The 19,593-nt window shown below is 42.8% G+C and overlaps 1 protein-coding gene across 1 annotated transcript in view; it reads left to right on the forward strand.

The window, feature by feature from the left end:
• TMPRSS15 (transmembrane serine protease 15) overlaps positions 1-19,593 on the forward strand; it is a 447,907-nt gene that overhangs the window by 166,242 nt on the left and 262,072 nt on the right. Inside the window, exon 10 of the mRNA XM_075333062.1 lies at positions 10,903-11,052. Coding sequence (XP_075189177.1) covers positions 10,903-11,052 — 150 coding nt within the window. The remainder of the gene's footprint in view (positions 1-10,902; positions 11,053-19,593) is intronic.

Consider the following 19,593-nt stretch of genomic DNA (forward strand, 5'->3'; position numbering starts at 1 on the left):
TCAGTAGCGATCTCGCTGTGTGTGAAGTACCCCTAAGCCCATTTTGACATTTTGATTGTTAACTCACAATGCACAGATGCACTGCTGAGTCAGCTGTCAATCAAAATGTCAGGCTGTGTTTACAATAACTGTAACTACTCCTTGCCTGGCCCATATGATTCCAAAACCAGCAGCTCATAGGAGGAAACAAGTTAATTTTCTCCCAGTAGCTGCCCTTTTAGTAAGATGACCGAGCAGCATTGTAACATTCATTACCGGCAGATGAATGCTATAAAGACAGGTAAATAGTGTTTTCAAATCTGACAAGTTCCCTTTAAAGTAATACTGTATGCCTATCTTTCCAGTTTCTATAGTTGTTTCACTGGAGTTTCCATGTACTTTTGAAAGGCATGTGTCATGGATGTATCACAGCTTGTTACGGAGGTATCATGGCTGGCTGACAATCCAGTGGCAACGAGTGTTAGAAAATCCCACTGATTGGCGGCATGTGTTGTTATCTCACAGTTCCCTTTTTGTGCAGCTTTGGACTCTAGGACCCTGGGAATGTGTCAGTTTTTCCTCACAGTTGCCAGCCTCTCACTTCCTTTATAAACCTCACCCTGGGGATAGTTGGGTGCATTTTATAGTTTGTTCATGACTGAGTTGTGCAGAAGTCATCTTTTGTTGCTCCAGACTCCTGTAGTTGCTGCTGCTCAGATAAGTGTTGTTTTTGCTATCTACCAGGGCTCCGGTGATTGCAGTTGTGTTTCCCCAGTATTGTTCCCTTGCGTCTTCCTTTAGTGTTAGTGGTGTTGATGGAGAGCTCATACCCTCCATCCTTACTTAGGGGCCATTTTTGCAAGGTTGTAATAGGGCCATAGGTATTCCTGCTCGGTGACAGGTGCGGAACAGTGATGGTGAGCTGCAGTTTGTTGTCAGAGGTCACCACTTCCCCCCTTTCCCTAGCTATTGCACATTCCTTCCCCCTTTCTGTCTGCAATCTTATACGGCTCGCTTAGCCTCTCACCCCTGCTGTAACAGCATGTTGAGCTAAGTAGGACATTCAACAATCTCATCCTTAAAAATGATCAATATTCCACTGATTTAGAGACTGATGAGCTAATGAAGTATGGGCCTTCCTTTCCACGGGATCAACATGTCACTCTACTTTGGCCAGGAGGTTTAGTCACAGGCCTAGAGCATTCTGATTATATTTGCCAGAAATGGAGGATGGGAAACACAAAAACAATTGAAAATGATTATTTTTTTTATATATTAGATTATATATTTCTGTGTGTATATCACGCAATATCATTAGAACATTATCACATTATGCTATGGTGTGTGTCTAATTAAAATTCCTCTTTAACTTTAAAGTACAAAAGGGCGAGAGTAAATGGAAACCAATTCTCTCCCAGGCTGTGACCATAACACAATTTTATGGCCGTGAAAGCTGATTATCCTTTTGATATTCAATTCATATACATTGCAAATTGAGAACAGCGCACTCGGCCAGCATCCATCCTTGCAGCAACAACATTTTAAGTGCTTACAAGGCAAAACTTTATAGTCGCAGTTGAGATTTATCAAAAGTCACTTAAATTGGAGTTATGGCCTTTAGTTTTTTTTTTCTTTTATTTATGTTTATTTAAAATTGCTCGAGTCTTGACTTTGCTGAGACGATATTACGCTGCTGTATGATTCCGTGTGATAAAACTATATTGTGGAGTTAATAGAAATTCAAGTTTCAACCTTTTTTATATAGTGGGGCACTAAAGTTGGTATTGGTATACCATCAGTTATCCTCTTTATGGCTCCTAAAGTGCTTTTAAAACAAATACAGCACCATAGATTTATTCCGAGGAATAGCATTACCGGTGAAATATACGCGCTACAGTGAAAGCTTAAAATAAACACTATTCTGCAGAGAGCAAATTTTTACTCCCAATAGTAACTACTTCTTACTCCATTTTATTAGGTATTGTATTGTTAGAAATACATCTATATTTACTGCTCGGTACTTTTAAAGAGTCTCAGCTTAAGGCGGATGTTTTAGTCAAGCATGGATTGTCATTGCAACAAAGGAATATGTCACAAAATCCCTCCGTAGCCTTTAATCAGAGATGTAAATGAAAGCACGGTGTTTTCAGTGTGCCCTATAAAGAAACTAATTTAGACATTGATTACATTGTAAAGTTTAGTGAAAGACTTTGTTCATGCAGAAAAAGAGTTAGAAGGAGGAAGAAGTTGGGTGAACTTTTCATTGACTCTATACATTAAGTACCAGGTTTACATTCCCTAAGCAATTTGCAAAGGATTTTAGTGCAACCTGCTTAAAAATGGCCTAATCAAATTTGCTCACAAAATAGCTAATTTTATTGCCAATTGATATATTTAAAAATTGAATGAGAAAGGGAGTTACTGCAAAAGTTCAACATTTTATTAAGTTGAAAGGCTGAAAAAGGTTCAGGTTGAGCTAGAGTAAATGGTATATGAGGTCAGCTTCAGCAGAGATCCATCTTTAAAGGGATCCTGCCACATTTTACATGCATGTCTGATCTGTGAACAGCACATTATAGAGAAGAAGCTGAGCAGAAATAATAATAATAATATTTACTAATTGATATAACGCCATTAATTTCATAGGATTGGGGCTAACAATCTAAATTCCCTATCTGTATGTTTTTGGAATATGGGAGAAAACCAGAGTACCCGGAGGAAACCCACGCAAATGGAGAACATACACACTCCTTGCAGATGTTGTCCTTGGTGGGATTTGAACCCAGGACCCCAGCGCTGCAAGACTACAGTGCTAACCACTGAGCCACCGAGCCACCGATCCACCCATACATATACCATATTTTTTGGACTTTAAGATGCACATATGATTTAGAGCAGGAAAATAGCAAAAATATTTGAAGCAAAAAAAAATGGTCAAGACATACTGTTATAGGGAGGAATCTGCTACTGACACTGCTATGGGGTAATATCCCCCAATTATGTACTAATTTCCCCCATTCTTGGCTCATTCCAGGTATATACTGTATGTTCTCCATCCTGGTATATATATATCCTCCCCCTGGGTATATATGCCCCCATCCTGATATATATATATATATATATATATATATATATATATATATATAATATATATATACTATATATATATATATATATATATATATATATATATATATATATATATATATATATATATATACTATATATATACATATATATATATATATATATATATATATATATATATGTCACTCATCTTGGTATATATGTCCCATATCCTGTTGCATATGTCCCCCATCCTAGTGTACATGTGTAGCGGGGTAAGGGATATGCCTACACCTGCAGAAGTAGCTGGCACACTGATGGTCTATGCATAATGTGTAAAATGTAAGTGTAATGTATAATGTGAACTGTATAAAAAGCCACCAGGTGGCAGTCTTGTAGCACAGCTGTCCTGGCACCTAAGGGCGCGGGGAAAGAGTTAAGGAAAAGGAGTTGAGCAGCATGTATAAAAGGGTGATATAGGAAGTAGACAGCAGGAGAGTCCCTCAAAAGATGTACCATAATAACATAATAGTAATAGCCCCACAATGAAGATTCTGATCCTCTGGGTCGCCTCTGCGGCCGTGACACTTGGGATCCAACCAGGATTAGTCAACCGTGTCCCCCAAGGAGAGGGGTTAATGAGAGGCTGTGCTGTGACCTGTTGATCTCCCTGCACACACGACTACTACCACTGCCTGCACCGTGCCTTTTACTACACATGTCTCCCATCCTGTTATATATGATTCTCAGCCTGGTATATATGTCCCTAATCCTGGTTTATATGTTCCCCAACAAGAGCCCATCCTAGTAAATATACCTGACTTTATGCCACACATTAATAAAATAATCGATTATACTGATCTTCTCTCCTCTACCACGCTGCACAGTGTCCTCTTCTGATACCAGCAACTGACTGGCGGGGAAGTGGGGCAATCCATGACTTCACTACTATTCGACACCAGTCACATGCCAATGTCAGCTGCCAGCTAATCCAAAATTAATATTCACTACTCTCCACTCCGAGACTATGGGTGTGGGGGGCAGTGAATATTCATTTTCTTTAACAGTACAATTGCCAAAGCTGCTGCAAGAAGCCAGTGGCTTTGGCAAACATGTGTACACATTGTTAAAGAAAATGAATATTTACTACTCCCCAAACCCATAATCCAGACCACCTCTCGGAAATGGATTCAGTATAGAGAGGTGGTTGGGATAATGGGCGTCGGAAGCAGTGAATAATAATGTCATATAATAGCAGACACAAACGTTAAACTGAGCCACCGCTGCAGCCATCTCCTGCCTCCTGTGACCCTGCTCCACTACTGCCGCTGCCCCCTCCACCAAGCCAGGTACATCCAGAGTATAAGATGCACCTTACGCTTTCCTCCCACATTTGGGAGAAAAAAAAAGTGCCTTATAGTCTGAAAAATATAGTAGGTTTGTTGTGAATGCTTCAGTTTATTTTGCATTCTATTAACCCCTTGTGATGGGACAATTTGAAGTTTTTGCACTTTCATTTTTTTCATCACCTTATTACAAAAAACATAACGTTTTTATTGTTCCCTTCAACATGGTTATTCTAGGGCTTGTTTTTGTGGGAAAAGTTGCAATTTTGAACGGCACCATCTATTTTATCATGTGATGTACTGGAAAGCGAGAAATAAATTCCAATTGTGTTGAAATAGTTAAACTGGCACAATTCCATAATCATTTTTTTTATGTACAGTTTTCATTTTACAGTAAAAAAAAACTCAGGTCAGTATGATTGCACAGATACAAAATATTTTGTTTTTGTTTTATTTAAGTAGTACAAAAAAATTTAAATTTGTAAAAACAAAAATGTTTAGTGGGATCGATATTGTCCATGAGCAGCAACGTTTTTAACCCCTTCAGCCCCCAGCCTGTTTTCACCTTAAAGACCCGGCCATTTTTTGCAATTCTGACCAGTGTCACTTTGACAGGTTATAACTCTGGAACACTTCAACGGATCCTGGCGATTCTGAGATTGTTTTTTCGTGACATATTGTACTTCATGTCAGTGGTAAATTTAGGCCGATATGTTTTGCGTTTATTTGTGAAAATTTCGGAAATTTAGCGAAAATTTTGAAAATTTTGCAATTTTCAAAATTTGAAATTTTATGCCCATAAATCTGAGAGATATGTCACACAAAAAAGTTACTAAATAACATTTCCCACATGTCTACTTTACACCAGCGCAATTTTTGAAAAAAAAAAAATTTCCGTTAGGAAGTTAGAAGGGTTCAAAGTTCATCACCAATTTCTCATTTTTCCAACAAAATTTACAAAAAAAAATTGTTTAGGTACCACATCACATTTGGAGTGATTTCAGAAACCTAGGCGACAGAAAATACCCAAAAGTGACCCAATTCTAAAATCTGCACCCCTCACTCTGCTCAAAACCACATCCAAGAAGTTTATTAACCCTTTAGGAGCTTCACAGCAACCAAAGCAATGTAGACGAAAAAATGAAAATTTTACTTTTTTAACACAAAAATGTTACTTTAGCCATAAAAATTAGTATTTTCACAAGGGTATCAGGAAAAAATGCACCATAAAATTTATGGTGCATTTTCTCCTGAGTACGCAGATACCCCATATGTGGTGGAAATCAAATGTTTGGGCGCACAGCAGGACTCTGAAGGCAAGGAGCGCCATTTCACAGCAAAATTGGTTGGAATTATTAGCGGACGCCATGTTTCATTTGGAGACCCCCCTGAAGTGCCTAAACAATGGAGCTCCCCCACAATTGACCCCATTTTGGAAACTAAACCCCTCATGGAATTTATCTAGCTTTTTAGTGAGCACTTTGAACCCCTGGAGGCTTCACAAACGTTTGTAATGTTCAGCCGTGAAAATATTTTATTCTTTTTTTTACCACAAAATTGTTTTTTCAAACAGGTAGCTTTTTTTTCCACAAGGGTATCAGAAAAAAATGCACCATAAAATGTATTGTGCAATTTCTCCTGAGTACGACGATACCTCATATGTGGTGGAAATCAATTGTTTGGGCGTACGGCGGGGCTCAGAAGAGAAGGAGCGCCATTTCACAGTAAAATTGATTGGAATTATTAGCAGACGCCATGTTTCATTTGGAGACCCCCTGAGGTGCCTAAACAATGGAGCTCCCCCACATGTGATCCCATTTTGGAAACTAGACCCCCCCCCCCCATACAAAAAAAATTAGTTTGTCGAAATAAAAAATACAGACATCAGTAAAAAAAAAAAAAAAAAAAAAAGAGCGCCTGCCACTAAGACCAGTGCCAAACGTGAGAGCAATGCACGAGTCTCGCATCGCATCATCCACTGCAGTCTGGAAGCGAGCAACTGCGCTGGATAATGCGGTGCGAGAGGGCGGGGCGGCAGATGAGAAAGGGCGCAGCGGATGGAAGATGGGAAAGGGCGCAGCGGATGGAGGAGCGGCAGAGGATAGGAAAGGGCGCAGCGGATGGATGATGGGAAATGGCGCAGCGGATGGATGGGAAATGGCGCAGCGGATGGAGGAGCGGCAGAGGATGGGAAAGGGCGCAGCGGATGGATGATGGGAAATGGCGCAGCGGATGGATGGGAAATGGCGCAGCGGATGGAGGAGCGGCAGAGGATGGGAAAGGGCGCAGCGGATGGATGATGGGAAATGGCGCAGCGGATGGATGGGAAATGGCGCAGCGGATGGAGGAGCGGCAGAGGATGGGGGGGGGTGAGATAGGGATACCTACCTTACAGGATGGATCTAGGCAGCAGGATCACAGCAGACAGAAGAGGCAGCAGATGAAGGAGGCAACAGATCGAGGAGGGTGAGAGGGGGCAGTAGATGGAAAATGGGAGAGAGCAGGCAGCAGATCGGGGAGGGGGGCAGAGTCTGATGCGAGAGAGAGATGGCACATGTAGGGGAAGGGAGGGGGGCTTGCAGCACATGTAGGGGGAGGGAGGGGGGCTTGCAGCACATGTAGGGGGAGGGAGGGGGGCTTGCAGCACATGTAGGGGGAGGGAGGGGGGCTTGCAGCACATGTAGGGGGAGGGTGGCTGGCTTGCAGCACATGTAGGGGGAGGGTGGCTTGCAGCACATGTGCTGCAAGCCAGCCACCCTCCCCCCACATGTGCTGCAAACCAGCCACCATCCCCCCACATGTGCTGCAAGCCAGCCACCCTCCCCCCACATGTGCTGCAAGCCAGCCACCCTCCCCCCACATGTGCTGCAAGCAATGAAGGAGGCGGCGGCGGCCGCCGCCGATCGGGGGCAGCAGCGGCTGAAAAAGGTGGGTGCGACGGCGGCGGGGACAGTGGCGAGCATGGCGGCGGGGACGGCGGTGGATCGGGAGCGGCGGCGGGGACAGCGGTGGAGCGGGAGCATGGCGGCGGAGACAGCGGTGCAGCGGGAGCATGGCGGCGGGGACGGCGGTGGATCGGGAGCGGCGGCGGGGACAGCGGTGGAGCGGGAGCATGGCGGCGGAGACAGCGGTGCAGCGGGAGCATGGCGGCGGGGACGGCGGTGGATCGGGATCGGCGGCGGGGACAGCGGTGCAGCGGGAGCATGGCGGCGGAGACAGCGGTGCAGCGGGAGCATGGCGGCGGGGATGGCGGTGGATCGGGAGCGGCGGCGGAGACAGCGGTGGAGCGGGAGCATGGCGGCGGAGACAGCGGTGCAGCGGGAGCATGGCGGCGGGGACGGCGGTGGATCGGGAGCGGCGGCGGAGACAGCGGTGGAGCGGGAGCATGGCGGCGGAGACAGCGGTGCAGCGGGAGCATGGCGGCGGGGACGGCGGTGGATCGGGAGCGGCGGCGGGGACAGCGGTGCAGCGGGAGCATGGCGGCGGAGACAGCGGTGCAGCGGGAGCATGGCGGCGGGGACGGCGGTGGATCGGGAGCGGCGGCGGGGACAGCGGTGCAGCGGGAGCATGGCGGCAGAAACAGCGGTGCAGCGGGAGCATGGCGGCGGGGACGGCGGTGGATCGGGAGTGGCGGCGGGGACAGCGGTGGAGCGGGAGCATGGCGGCGGAGACAGCGGTGCAGCGGGAGCATGGCGGCGGAAACAGCGGTGCAGCGGGAGCATGGCGGCGGGGACGGCGGTGGATCGGGAGTGGCGGCGGGGACAGCGGTGGAGCGGGAGCATGGCGGCGGAGACAGCGGTGCAGCGGGAGCATGGCGGCGGGGACAGCGGTGCATCGGGAGCATGGCGGCGGGGACAGCGGTGAAGCGGCAGCAGCGGCGGGGCGATCGGAGACAGCGGCGGTGAAGCGGGAGCAGCGGCGGGGACAGCGGTGAAGTGGGAGCAGCGGCGGGGCGATCGGGGACAGGGGCGAGCGGCGGGGCGATCGGGGACAGGGGCGGGCGGCGGGGACAAAAACTTACCGCTCTCCTCGGCTTCTAGGGACGATCACAGGCCGCAGATCCACATTGATTGGAGAGAGCGGTCACAAGACCGGTCTCTCCAATCAGAGCTGGGGGCGGGTGAAGCATCGATCACCCAGCTCCAGCCAATGGCCAGTGCTACAGCAGCACTGATCAGGGCTGGATTTCAATGTTCCAGCCATTTTCAATGGCTGGAACATTACAGTGGCTGTAATTGGCTGAGCGGCATTCGTCAGCCAATCACAGCCTCTGTAGGTTCGGGGAGGAGGCACCACCCCTCCTGAGGTCAGGCAGAGGTCCCCTCCTTCCCGAATCTACCGTTTAAGTAAATAAATTTCACTCCCCGGGGCTCCGGGACCGCGATTTCGCCATGACGTACTGAGTACGTCATGGGTCGTTTAGCACCATGTCACCATGACGTACTCAGTACGTCCAAGGTCGTTAAGGGGTTAATTTTTGAGATATGAAGCTTGGTTAGGATTTTTTTTGTTTTTGCGCCTTGGACCATTGTTTTAATTAATATCATTTTAGCGTAGATACAATGTTTTGATTACCTCTTATTACAATTAGTGGTGTTGTAGCGGTAGACGAAAAGCCACAACTCTAAAAGATTTTTATTTTTTATCATTACAACGTTTAACAATCAGATTAATCTATTCTATATTTTTTTATAGATCGGACAATTACAGATACAAAAATACCAAATGTAGGGGAGTTTCTTAATTTTTAATAGGGGTGATTTGAACTTATATATACATATATACAAAATATCTATCTATCTATCTATATATATATATATATATATATATATATATATATATATATATACTCTATATATGTGTATATATATATATATATATATATATATACTCTATATATGTGTGTGTATATATATATATATATATATATATATATAGTGTATATATACATATACTTTTTTGTTAATGGGAGTGATTTGAACTTTTATATATATTTTTCTTCATATTTTCAAAAACATTTTTTTTTAATATTTTTTATATTTGATATTTTTGCTGTACTTATTAGTCCCCTACTTGAGCCTGTGATCATCCAATTGATTGTGCAATACAGAACAGTGGTACAGCACTCCTAGGTATAACAAAAAATATGGTTCCCTATGCACACCAGTCATGGACTGCTTTTCATAGGAATACCATAATGTTAGACACAGCGTTCTTCAGCAGACCCCCGGCCATCATGGTATCCCATTGGCATTTAACAGTTTAACAGGATTTTCCTATATAACCTAAAGCGAGTGCTATACTGGCACTATCAGGCTGATTCTATACATACCTGTAGTGGTCAGCTCGGATGTTTAGGTTTTGAAACACAAGCAAGTAAAGTTTGTAAAATGAGCAGCTTTTTGATTGGCAGCAGCTGAGGATCAGATAATATCTGCGTGCCGTCCTCCACCTATCTGTTATTTATGCTAATTCTATTATAGAATTCCTGGTATCAGCCAACATATCTGATACAAGGAAGCAACAATATTTTTTTGTTGGCTGAGGCCCCGCCCCTTCTGGTCACATGGGTATGACATCAGCACAGGTCCTTCTAGCCAGTTAGTAAAACAATTCTATAATTAACTTAGCATACATAACAAGGGGGGGGGGTAGGACGGACAGACAGTGGGGTAGGAATCACTATCAAAACCCATCCCAGTTATCAGCTGATCCGGCAGCTGCTGCCAATCAAAAAGCTGCTCATTTTACAAACTTTACTTGCTTGTGTTTCAAAATCTATACATCCTTGCTGACAACTAAAGGTATGTATAGAATCAGACTGATAGTGCCAGTATAGCACTGGCTCTAGGTTATATAGGAAAATTCTGGTGATTGGTGCGCTTTAAATGTAATGTTGGAGGAGCCCCCATGGGTGATTTGCCCTTTATGGCTATGGCACATACTATCTTTTCATTCGGTTTAATTATATTTATCCATCAAGGAACCTTGACTCAGATTGTCGTTGCAGGTTAAGGTGAAAGGACTTCTTTGAAAAGACTTTACTTCTCTATGTTACATCATTGATACTGCATATATAAGACAATAAAAAAGGAAAAGGATTCCATTGTAGCATATTCCTTTCTTTATCGGTTTCCATAGTGCAGTCTTTTTTCCAAATCCAAGAACATTTTATACAGTTGCCTAAGATAACTTATAATAACTTAATATCAGATATTTACAGAATGACATGAACTGCATTACTGCATTATGAATATATTAACATTATTCTGTATTCTATATATCAGGGTGATCATAAATCCTTAGCATCTATACTGTATGTGATACATTTTTTAATGCTCGATATTCATGTGATAATGATTTACTAAACAAGCATGGCTGAACAAGTACAATGAATATTGAAGTGTAGCCTGCAGGTGGTATTATGAAATCTTCCTTAAGGATTACATCTGTTAAATTTAGAAATTTACATAATTTATTGGACATATGTTATCTCTTGTTTCATCTGAAGATGAAGAGAAGATTGACTGTAGCTTTGAAGATGGTTTCTGTTATTGGATTCAGGATATAATGGATGATGCAGAATGGGAGAGATTCAATGGTCCAACTCATCCACCACTGTCCGGTCCTGATTACGACCACACTTTTGGCAATGAGTCTGGTAAGTTCTAGCAATCTCCAACACAAATTCTGTTTAAATAGATTATGTAGAAGGAATAAGCTAGTTAACTTTGGTGTCAGCTGAGTTTTGAGAAGTATGCAAATCAAAAAGGTCCGTGGAGCCTCTGTTAGGAGTCTCAACATTGAAAAAAGCCAGATATCCCTCCGGGATTGTCTGTGGATGGATACTTGGCCTTGATATTTTCCCTTGTCATATCTTTAAACTCGTCAGGAGGTGGATATTGACTAAAAGGGCCACCTAATATGGTGGTTATGGTGTTCTCCTAAAAAGAGCCACTCCTTGGCTAGGTTCTTCCTGGAGGGATATCTGGCTATTTTCCGTATTGAGACTCCTAACAGAGGCTCCACGGACCTTTTTGATTTGCATACTTCCCAGGGGGCAATGCACTTAGGATTTCACTGTGTTGAGCGCCTTTGCTGGCTGCCGGCAGTGTTTTCTCTGGCTGGTCTCCCTGAGATCAGTGATTGTTTTATCTTGAAATATTTGAGAAGGTACTACCACCTTAACAAAGATGTTATATTACATATTGGCTAAATATATGGTCATTCCAAGCTAAAAGATTACCTTAAAAGAATACTTCTGATATTCCATCCCAATCAATTGTGTCTGCATGTAGCGAAAACAATAGGAGCTTCAAAAATTCAAAAGACTTTCTGGCCATCTGTAGTGGATTGTAAGTCGCTTGACAACTGATAATGCAGACGACCTACTGTAATTTGTAATGGATGTAACTATCTTGATCTAGTTTATGACTAATGCTTTAAAAGGTCTTCCAATGTACACTACAGATGTATTTCTAAAGTATATCTTCATTATTCAACATACGATATTATCAGATATCTCAATGCAAAATGTCAAGCTACCACTAGGGGGCTCAGATAGAGATAGACTCCTGAGTGCAGTAATACAGAGACTCAGTTGAGGTCGCTAACAAGCGCAGGGTTAGTTGATCAGCCTCAAGGTCTATGCCGGGATGTCACTTCTGTACAGAAGAGTAATCAAGCCAAAGTCAAATAACACTGCAAGGTTGGATGCCAGGAGGACAAGTAAGCACTGGTAGGGAAAAGGTAATGACACAGAACAGGACCAGAGACAGGAGGACAGGGAGGTACAGAAGTCAGGTCAGGCAGGAGAAATGGAGGTCAGGTGAAGAAGAAGGGAAGGAGTACAGGTCCGACAGGAGGGACAGAGGTCAGGTCGAACAGGAGGAACAGAGGTCGGGTTGGTAAGGAGGGAAGGAGATCAGGTCAGGCAGGAGGAACAGAGGTCAGATCGGGCAGAAGAAACGGAAGTCAGGACGAGAAAGAGAATAGTACTGGGTAGCAGGACTAGAACAGAGGGCTTTCACAGGAACAGTTGCATGCAGACGAGCCGGAAATATTACTGGCGACGTTCTGGCGAAGTCCACACCAAAATAAAGTGGTGTGAGTGCTGGAACAAGACACCACCGAGCCAGCCCCTCCCACAAGACTTAACCCCATCAGAGTCCAGCTACAGTCATGTACACAAACTATGCAAAATATGCAAATGAGGCTGAAGAACTCTTTGTAGATCTGAAGCCCCTGTCATTCCAGCTTTATTTCCCACCTAGTGCTGCCTACTCCTGCTTGACTGACAGTCTCTATAATATGAGACTTTAGGCAAAATATTCTTTCTGTGAGGAAAAACAAGTTTTTATACAGGCTAAAAAATGTTTTTCCTTGCAGAAAGCAGCAGCTGTGACGCCAAACAGTCCTGTCTGTATACTCTTTTACATTCTCCGTGGCCCAGGAGCTGTGATATGATCAGACCATTTCCCTGTACGGTCAGACACGGCCATTACACAGTACATAGCAGGGGCAGATTTATAAGATTATCTCACCACAGGAAAAAAAAAATGTAACACATCCAATCGTGAAACTTATTTCTCTTTCAAGATTTATTGATTAAAGTATGCTTACTGGTGTACTTACTAGTGAAGAGACAACCCCTATTGTTCGAGTTTGGTTCGTCAAACGGCGGGTGTGTTCGTCGAACGTTCGACGAACACCTTCGAACCCCATTGAAAACAATGGCAGGCAAACACATACAAACACATTATACATATACACATACAGTTAATAAACATTGCCATTATACTTAAAGGCATCCTGCAGACTCTTTCTCCCGCCGCTTCTCCTTCCGATCATCGCTGTGCCCTCCCAGTAAGCGCGATACACAGGGAGCCGGTCCACTCCTCCTTCAGCAGGTTCTGCTTCTTACCCATTACGGTTGTACTATATACCTTACTGTCATCCTGACAAGATTTTCTTGGACCTTACCCTGCATTGCATCCCTGCACACACTGGCTTATACCCCTACCATGTATGCAGATGTCTTCCTCCAGACCACCACCCTAACACCATTGATATGATCTGATATAGAGGTCCTTAATTGGATTTTTCATTGTCATAACATTTATTCGGATGTCTACATTCCTACATAAGCTTTAGCTGCTCGTCCCTACATCTATTTATCACTATCTGGTATACAGGATACATGACATATTCCCTCTTGCCCATATGAGGACTATCCTTAATGACACATAACTCACGTCCGTTTACACAGTACCACACACTGTGGATATTAGTCCTGTTTGGGGACTACTGCCTTGCATCTTTGACTTTTGACCCACCATTCCCTGCTGTGCACAGATAGTCCTTGATGAAGACCGTATAGGTTGAAACGTTTAATTTGGACATCTCTGTTTTGGACATCTGTTTTGGACTTTCTTGTAATAAAGAACTCTTTTTTTTACATAGTTACATAGTTACTTAGGTTGAAAAAAGACCTAGGTCCATCTAGTTCAACCTTCCTCCACCAGTTCTACATTTAGTCACTAAGTCATTTATAACCAACAATGTTTTGTGTACTGAGGAAATCATCCAGCCCTTTTTTAAAAGCTGTTATAGTATCTGCCATTACTACCTCTTGTGGTAGGAGAAAAAGAGCTGTGGAAAATAAAGCGCAATAGGGTCTTACCCTTATAGGCACAGGGCAAATGAAAAGGGGAGCACTAATACTCACCAACTGTAGTTGTGAAAGTCACAACTACTGTAATCGCATTTAGAAATGGATCCAGGCAGCGGCAACCCAGGGTGGCTGATAACAGAGACAATTGTAGAAAAGGGTTTCTATACCGCGCCAATGATCACATGTCTGGATGTCGGATTGATGCGGCTTTATTGTAGCATAGGTCTACGCGTTTCAGGAGCTCTGCTCCCTTCCTCAGGACCATAGAAACAACATCAAATCTACCGTAGTAGACACACATATACATTAAATAGATCCAGCGACGTCAGAGTACCGCCCCGTATAGAAAAAAACAGGCGGGAACTGGTGAAACGTGGACAATGCATGACGCAATACAGAAAAGACATAATCAAAAGAAAAAACCTACAGCTCTTGTTCAATGCAATTGACCCAAGCACTGACAAACCATAATAAAATGAGTGAAAATTGAAAAATAAACTTATTATAATTATATGTATAGGAATGAAAACAGTTAATAAAATATACAAGCATATATATATATATATATATATATATATATATATATACACACACCCTGAATAACTATCAGTGGAATATACCAAATCCATAGAGTGACAAAGTCCAGAGAGAGCCCAGAACTCAAACCGGGTGAAGGGTACTTGATCGTGAGTGACTACAAATCCAAACTACAGCGGATTCAGCCCGCTGAACCATGGGGACGTTATAATCCAAGCTGTGCGGAGGAAAGCAATAAAACACTCCGATGGAAGGTGTGCAATAATCAGACAAGTCACATCCAGAGGTGGATGGTATAAATCTCATTTAACTCATAACGGGTGACCCTCGTATAGTGTAAATAGTGATGGAAAAAAACACACACCCCCTGATCGGGCAGAACCGACAAGGGGTAGATATCAGTGTATTTGTATCCTAATCATTTGCTATAAGTGTTCATGCATAAACCCCTTTTAGCAATATGTATGTGTCATAGAAATACAGGGAACCGCTCCCGACCCTCCGTACGAGCGAGAGTTCAAGCAAGTTCAAACCGTGGGAAAAAACCCCACGGCGGCTGCGCGGGCAGCGGGTGTCAACAGAGCGGGGTGAAACAAGTTCATACCCGTGGGAAAAAGTGCGGGCACGCATGCGTTAGTAGCCACCTAGAACAAAATATCAACGGGCTTAAGAACAGAAGAAGGGTGTAGTGAAAAGAGATAGGTGGTGCTGAAAAACACCCGGTGCAAATATACCGCCAGCCAGCACAACTTGATTCATATGGTAACACTTTTGCTGTAAGGTCCAATAAAATGAACGGTGTGCTATTATAGCAGATCAACAGGGGATCGAGTGAAGGGTGGGGGGGGGGGGGACAAATAACAAACATACGGGGAGTATACGAAAGTATGTGTACCGGTGCATAATGAAACTGAAGACCAAAATAAGGGAGGAAAAGAAGGGAAGACGTCCCATACGGGATATGTATAACATAGGTCACAAAGCCGCAGAGCTTATCTGGTATATAGCCAATAAACGAAAGGAGAAAAAGAAGGCACTCTCTTATCTCCCCACGACACCAATACCGAAACTTTCTAAAAACATTTTATAACTGTTAGTGGTAATCCAACAACCTATTTAGGACCTCGGCCCTATTACATACGTGTGGGGGTATCTGTTCGATAGGGGTTATCTTCAGTTTAATTTTCTTATCATGATGTAGGGTCACATGTCAGGACAGGCCATGTAACATGAAACCAATCTTAATGTTATGCCTGTGTGAATTTAACCTATTGTGTAAAGGCTGCGTAGTCCTTCCCACATAACGCTTTGCGCAATCACATTCAATAAGGTAAATGACATAGTCCGACTGACATGTAAGATGACCTTTTATCAAAAACTCCATTCCTCCTGGTCTTAGACCAAAGTTCAGCCTTCCATGCTGGATGTTTTTACAGCACAGACAATTTTTAGCGTAGCACTTGTAGGCGCCCAGAATTTTATTCATGACGGTGGGAGTATCAAAGTCTCTGAGCCTGCTAGGGGCTAAATGATTTTTGAGGGTAGAAGCCCTCCGGTATGTGACCCCAGGATGGCTGGGTAATACATCTTTCAAGTATGGATCATTGTGCAAAATAGCCCAATGCTTTTTAAGGATATTTTTGATTAAATTTCCATCGCTGCTGAACGTAGTGAGGAAATGGGAAGAGAAACTTTCCCCCGGGGTCCCCTGAGGTACAATCATACCGCTCTCCTTTTTGTAGATGAGATCGGACTGTTTAAGACTCCTGTTGGTCCGATAGGCTTTTTTTATAGTGGCCATAGGGTATTTTTTCTCCCTGAACCTTTCTCTGAGTATCACCGCCTGTTCATTGAAATCTTTATCAAGTGTGCAATTCTTTCTAATCCTCTGGAACTGGTTACTAGGAATATTAAGCAACCATTTCTCATAATGGCTGCTGGTGAAGTTTATATAACCATTCGAATCCACCGGTTTAAAGAAAGTTTTAGTTACAATTATTCCATCAATATGTGATATTGTGAGGTCCAAAAAATCAATGGACTCTGCACCAATGGTTGGGGAGAATTCTAAGCCCCAATTATTTTTGTGTATACTCTCTAGGAAATAAGGAAGTTGTTTTCACTATTGTCCCAGATGATGATCAGGTCAACTATATATCTCTTATAAACCACCACATCTTTAAAAAATTCCGAGGAATAAATATATAAGAGTTCGAACAATCCCATGACCAAGTTAGCGAACGTGGGAGACACTTTGGAACCCATTGCGACTCCACAACACTGATAGTACATGGCGTCCTGAAAAGTAAAGAAATTGTTTTCCAATATAAACTTCATCCCTTTCAAGATGAAGTCTTTTTGTACATGGGGCAGCCTGTCGTCCATCTCTAAAAAATTCCTGAAACATTCAAGACCTAATGGATGTAAAATGTTAGTGTAGAGTGAAGCTATATCAAGGGTCACAAACAAAAAAGTCTCCCTCCATTCAATATCCTTGAGGATCTCAATCAAATGAGTGGAGTCCCTGAGAAAACTCCTAAGGTTGGTAACGTGTATTCTCATAATGGTGTCTATGTAAGCTGCCAGGTTCTCTGTCAAAGACCCAATCCCCGAGATGATGGGTCTCCCCGGGGGATTGGACAGACTTTTGTGGATTTTCGGGAGATGGTAGAAGAAGGCCAATCTAGGATTTTTGACCTCCAAAAACTTTTTCTCATCTTTATTGAGAATCCCTGCCTTAACCGCATCTTGAGTAAGGATGTCATAATTCCGGATGGCATTATGATAAACTACAACATCCACCACCTCATAATGTAAAGTATTGGAGAGCATCCTCAGGGCTTCTTGGATATAGGCGCTCTTGTCTTGTATCACAATCCCCCCCCCTTGTCAGCACTTCTGATGACAATATGGGGGTTATTTTTTAATTCGGACAGGGCAGTATTTTCATCTTTCGTTAAATTAGTCTTAGGGTGATTTTTCCTTGTGAGGAGTTCCTTGAAATCCTCTAGAACTAAATCATTGAATGTTTTAATATGATGCCCAGTACTCTGTACCGAGTAGAACTTGGACTTGAGCTTCAAATCCGTATGAAAATAATCATCAGGCATAGATACATCCTTGGTCGGATTAACCTTATTAATCTGAAAATGACGAGTAAGGGTTAATTTCCTGATAAAGCTCTGGAAATCTATATATAACTTAAAATCATTAGAGGGTTTCGTCGGGCAGAAAGAAAGACCTTTTTCAGGATACTAATCTCATTATTGGACAGCTCATGGCTGGAGAGATTAAAAATTCCAGCAGTACCACAACTCAATGGTTGCTTCTTTTCTCTTTTTTGCTTGACCCGGTGTCCTGCTCTAGTTCCTCTGTAGTGCTTTTTCTTTTTTCCCCCCTGGGGGTGAGGAACTTGGTAATGTGGATCTGTGTGTTCCTGGCAACCGGTAAAAAAGGAAAACAAGGGTTTCCTTTAAGGGTATTATCAATGGTGATTGTTCGAACTCTTATATATTTATTCCTCGGAATTTTTTAAAGATGTGGTGGTTTATAAGAGATATATAGATGACCTGATCATCATCTGGGACAATAGTGAAAACAACCTTCCTTATTTCCTAGAGAGTATACACAAAAATAATTGGGGCTTAGAATTCTCGCCAACCACTGGTGCAGAGTCCATTGATTTTTTGGACCTCACAATATCACATATTGATGGAATAATTGTAACTAAAACTTTCTTTAAACCGGTGGATTCGAATGGTTATATAAACTTCACCAGCAGCCATTATGAGAAATGGTTGCTTAATATTCCTAGTAACCAGTTCCAGAGGATTAGAAAGAATTGCACACTTGATAAAGATTTCAATGAACAGGCGGTGATACTCAGAGAAAGGTTCAGGGAGAAAAAATACCCTATGGCCACTATAAAAAAAGCCTATCGGACCAACAGGAGTCTTAAACAGTCCGATCTCATCTACAAAAAGGAGAGCGGTATGATTGTACCTCAGGGGACCCCGGGGGAAAGTTTCTCTTCCCATTTCTCACTACGTTCAGCAGCGATGGAAATTTAATCAAAAATATCCTTAAAAACCATTGGGCTATTTTGCACAATGATCCATACTTGAAAGATGTATTACCCAGCCATCCTGGGGTCACATACCGGAGGGCTTCTACCCTCAAAAATCATTTAGCCCCTAGCAGGCTCAGAGACTTTGATACTCCCACAGTCATGAATAAAATTCTGGGCGCCTACAAGTGCTAAGCTAAAAATTGTCTGTGCTGTAAAAACATCCAGCATGGAAGGCTGAACTTTGGTCTAAGACCGGGAGGAATGGAGTTTTTGATAAAAGGTCAACTTACATGTCAGTCGGACTATGTCATTTACCTTATTGAATGTGATTGCGCAAAGCGTTATGTGGGAAGGACTACGCAGCCTTTACACAATAGGTTAAATTCACACAGGCATAACATTAAGATTGGTTTCATGTTACATGGCCTGTCCCGACATGTGACCCTACATCATGATAAGAAAATTAAACTGAAGATAACCCCTATCGAACAGATACCCCCACACGTATGTAATAGGGCCGAGGTCCTAAATAGGAAGGAAACCTATTGGATATATAAACTGAACACTTTGAAACCGCAGGGCCTTAATGAAGTTACAGACCTGTTCCATTAAACCACCTTTGATGTACATAAAAGAACAGATGGGAGAGGGTTTGTGGGACAGGTGCCCTTGCAGTGTTTTTAATTGACTTCAATTGATTTTCCTGTTGGGGTTTTAGTATTTTTAGTTATTTTAGAATCGTCCACTATATTTTATATATTATATATTTTATATGGTTTTTAGTTTGTTTTTTCATGTCTGTGTTTTTTTATATATATATATATATATATATATGTATAAATAATAATTATTGGTTTAAGTTGTTATTGCATTCTGGATATCACCAGCATAACCATATTTGTATACATAGAATATTTGTGTTC

Source organism: Anomaloglossus baeobatrachus, chromosome 2 (assembly GCF_048569485.1).
Source record: "Anomaloglossus baeobatrachus isolate aAnoBae1 chromosome 2, aAnoBae1.hap1, whole genome shotgun sequence".
NCBI lineage: Eukaryota > Metazoa > Chordata > Amphibia > Anura > Aromobatidae > Anomaloglossus > Anomaloglossus baeobatrachus.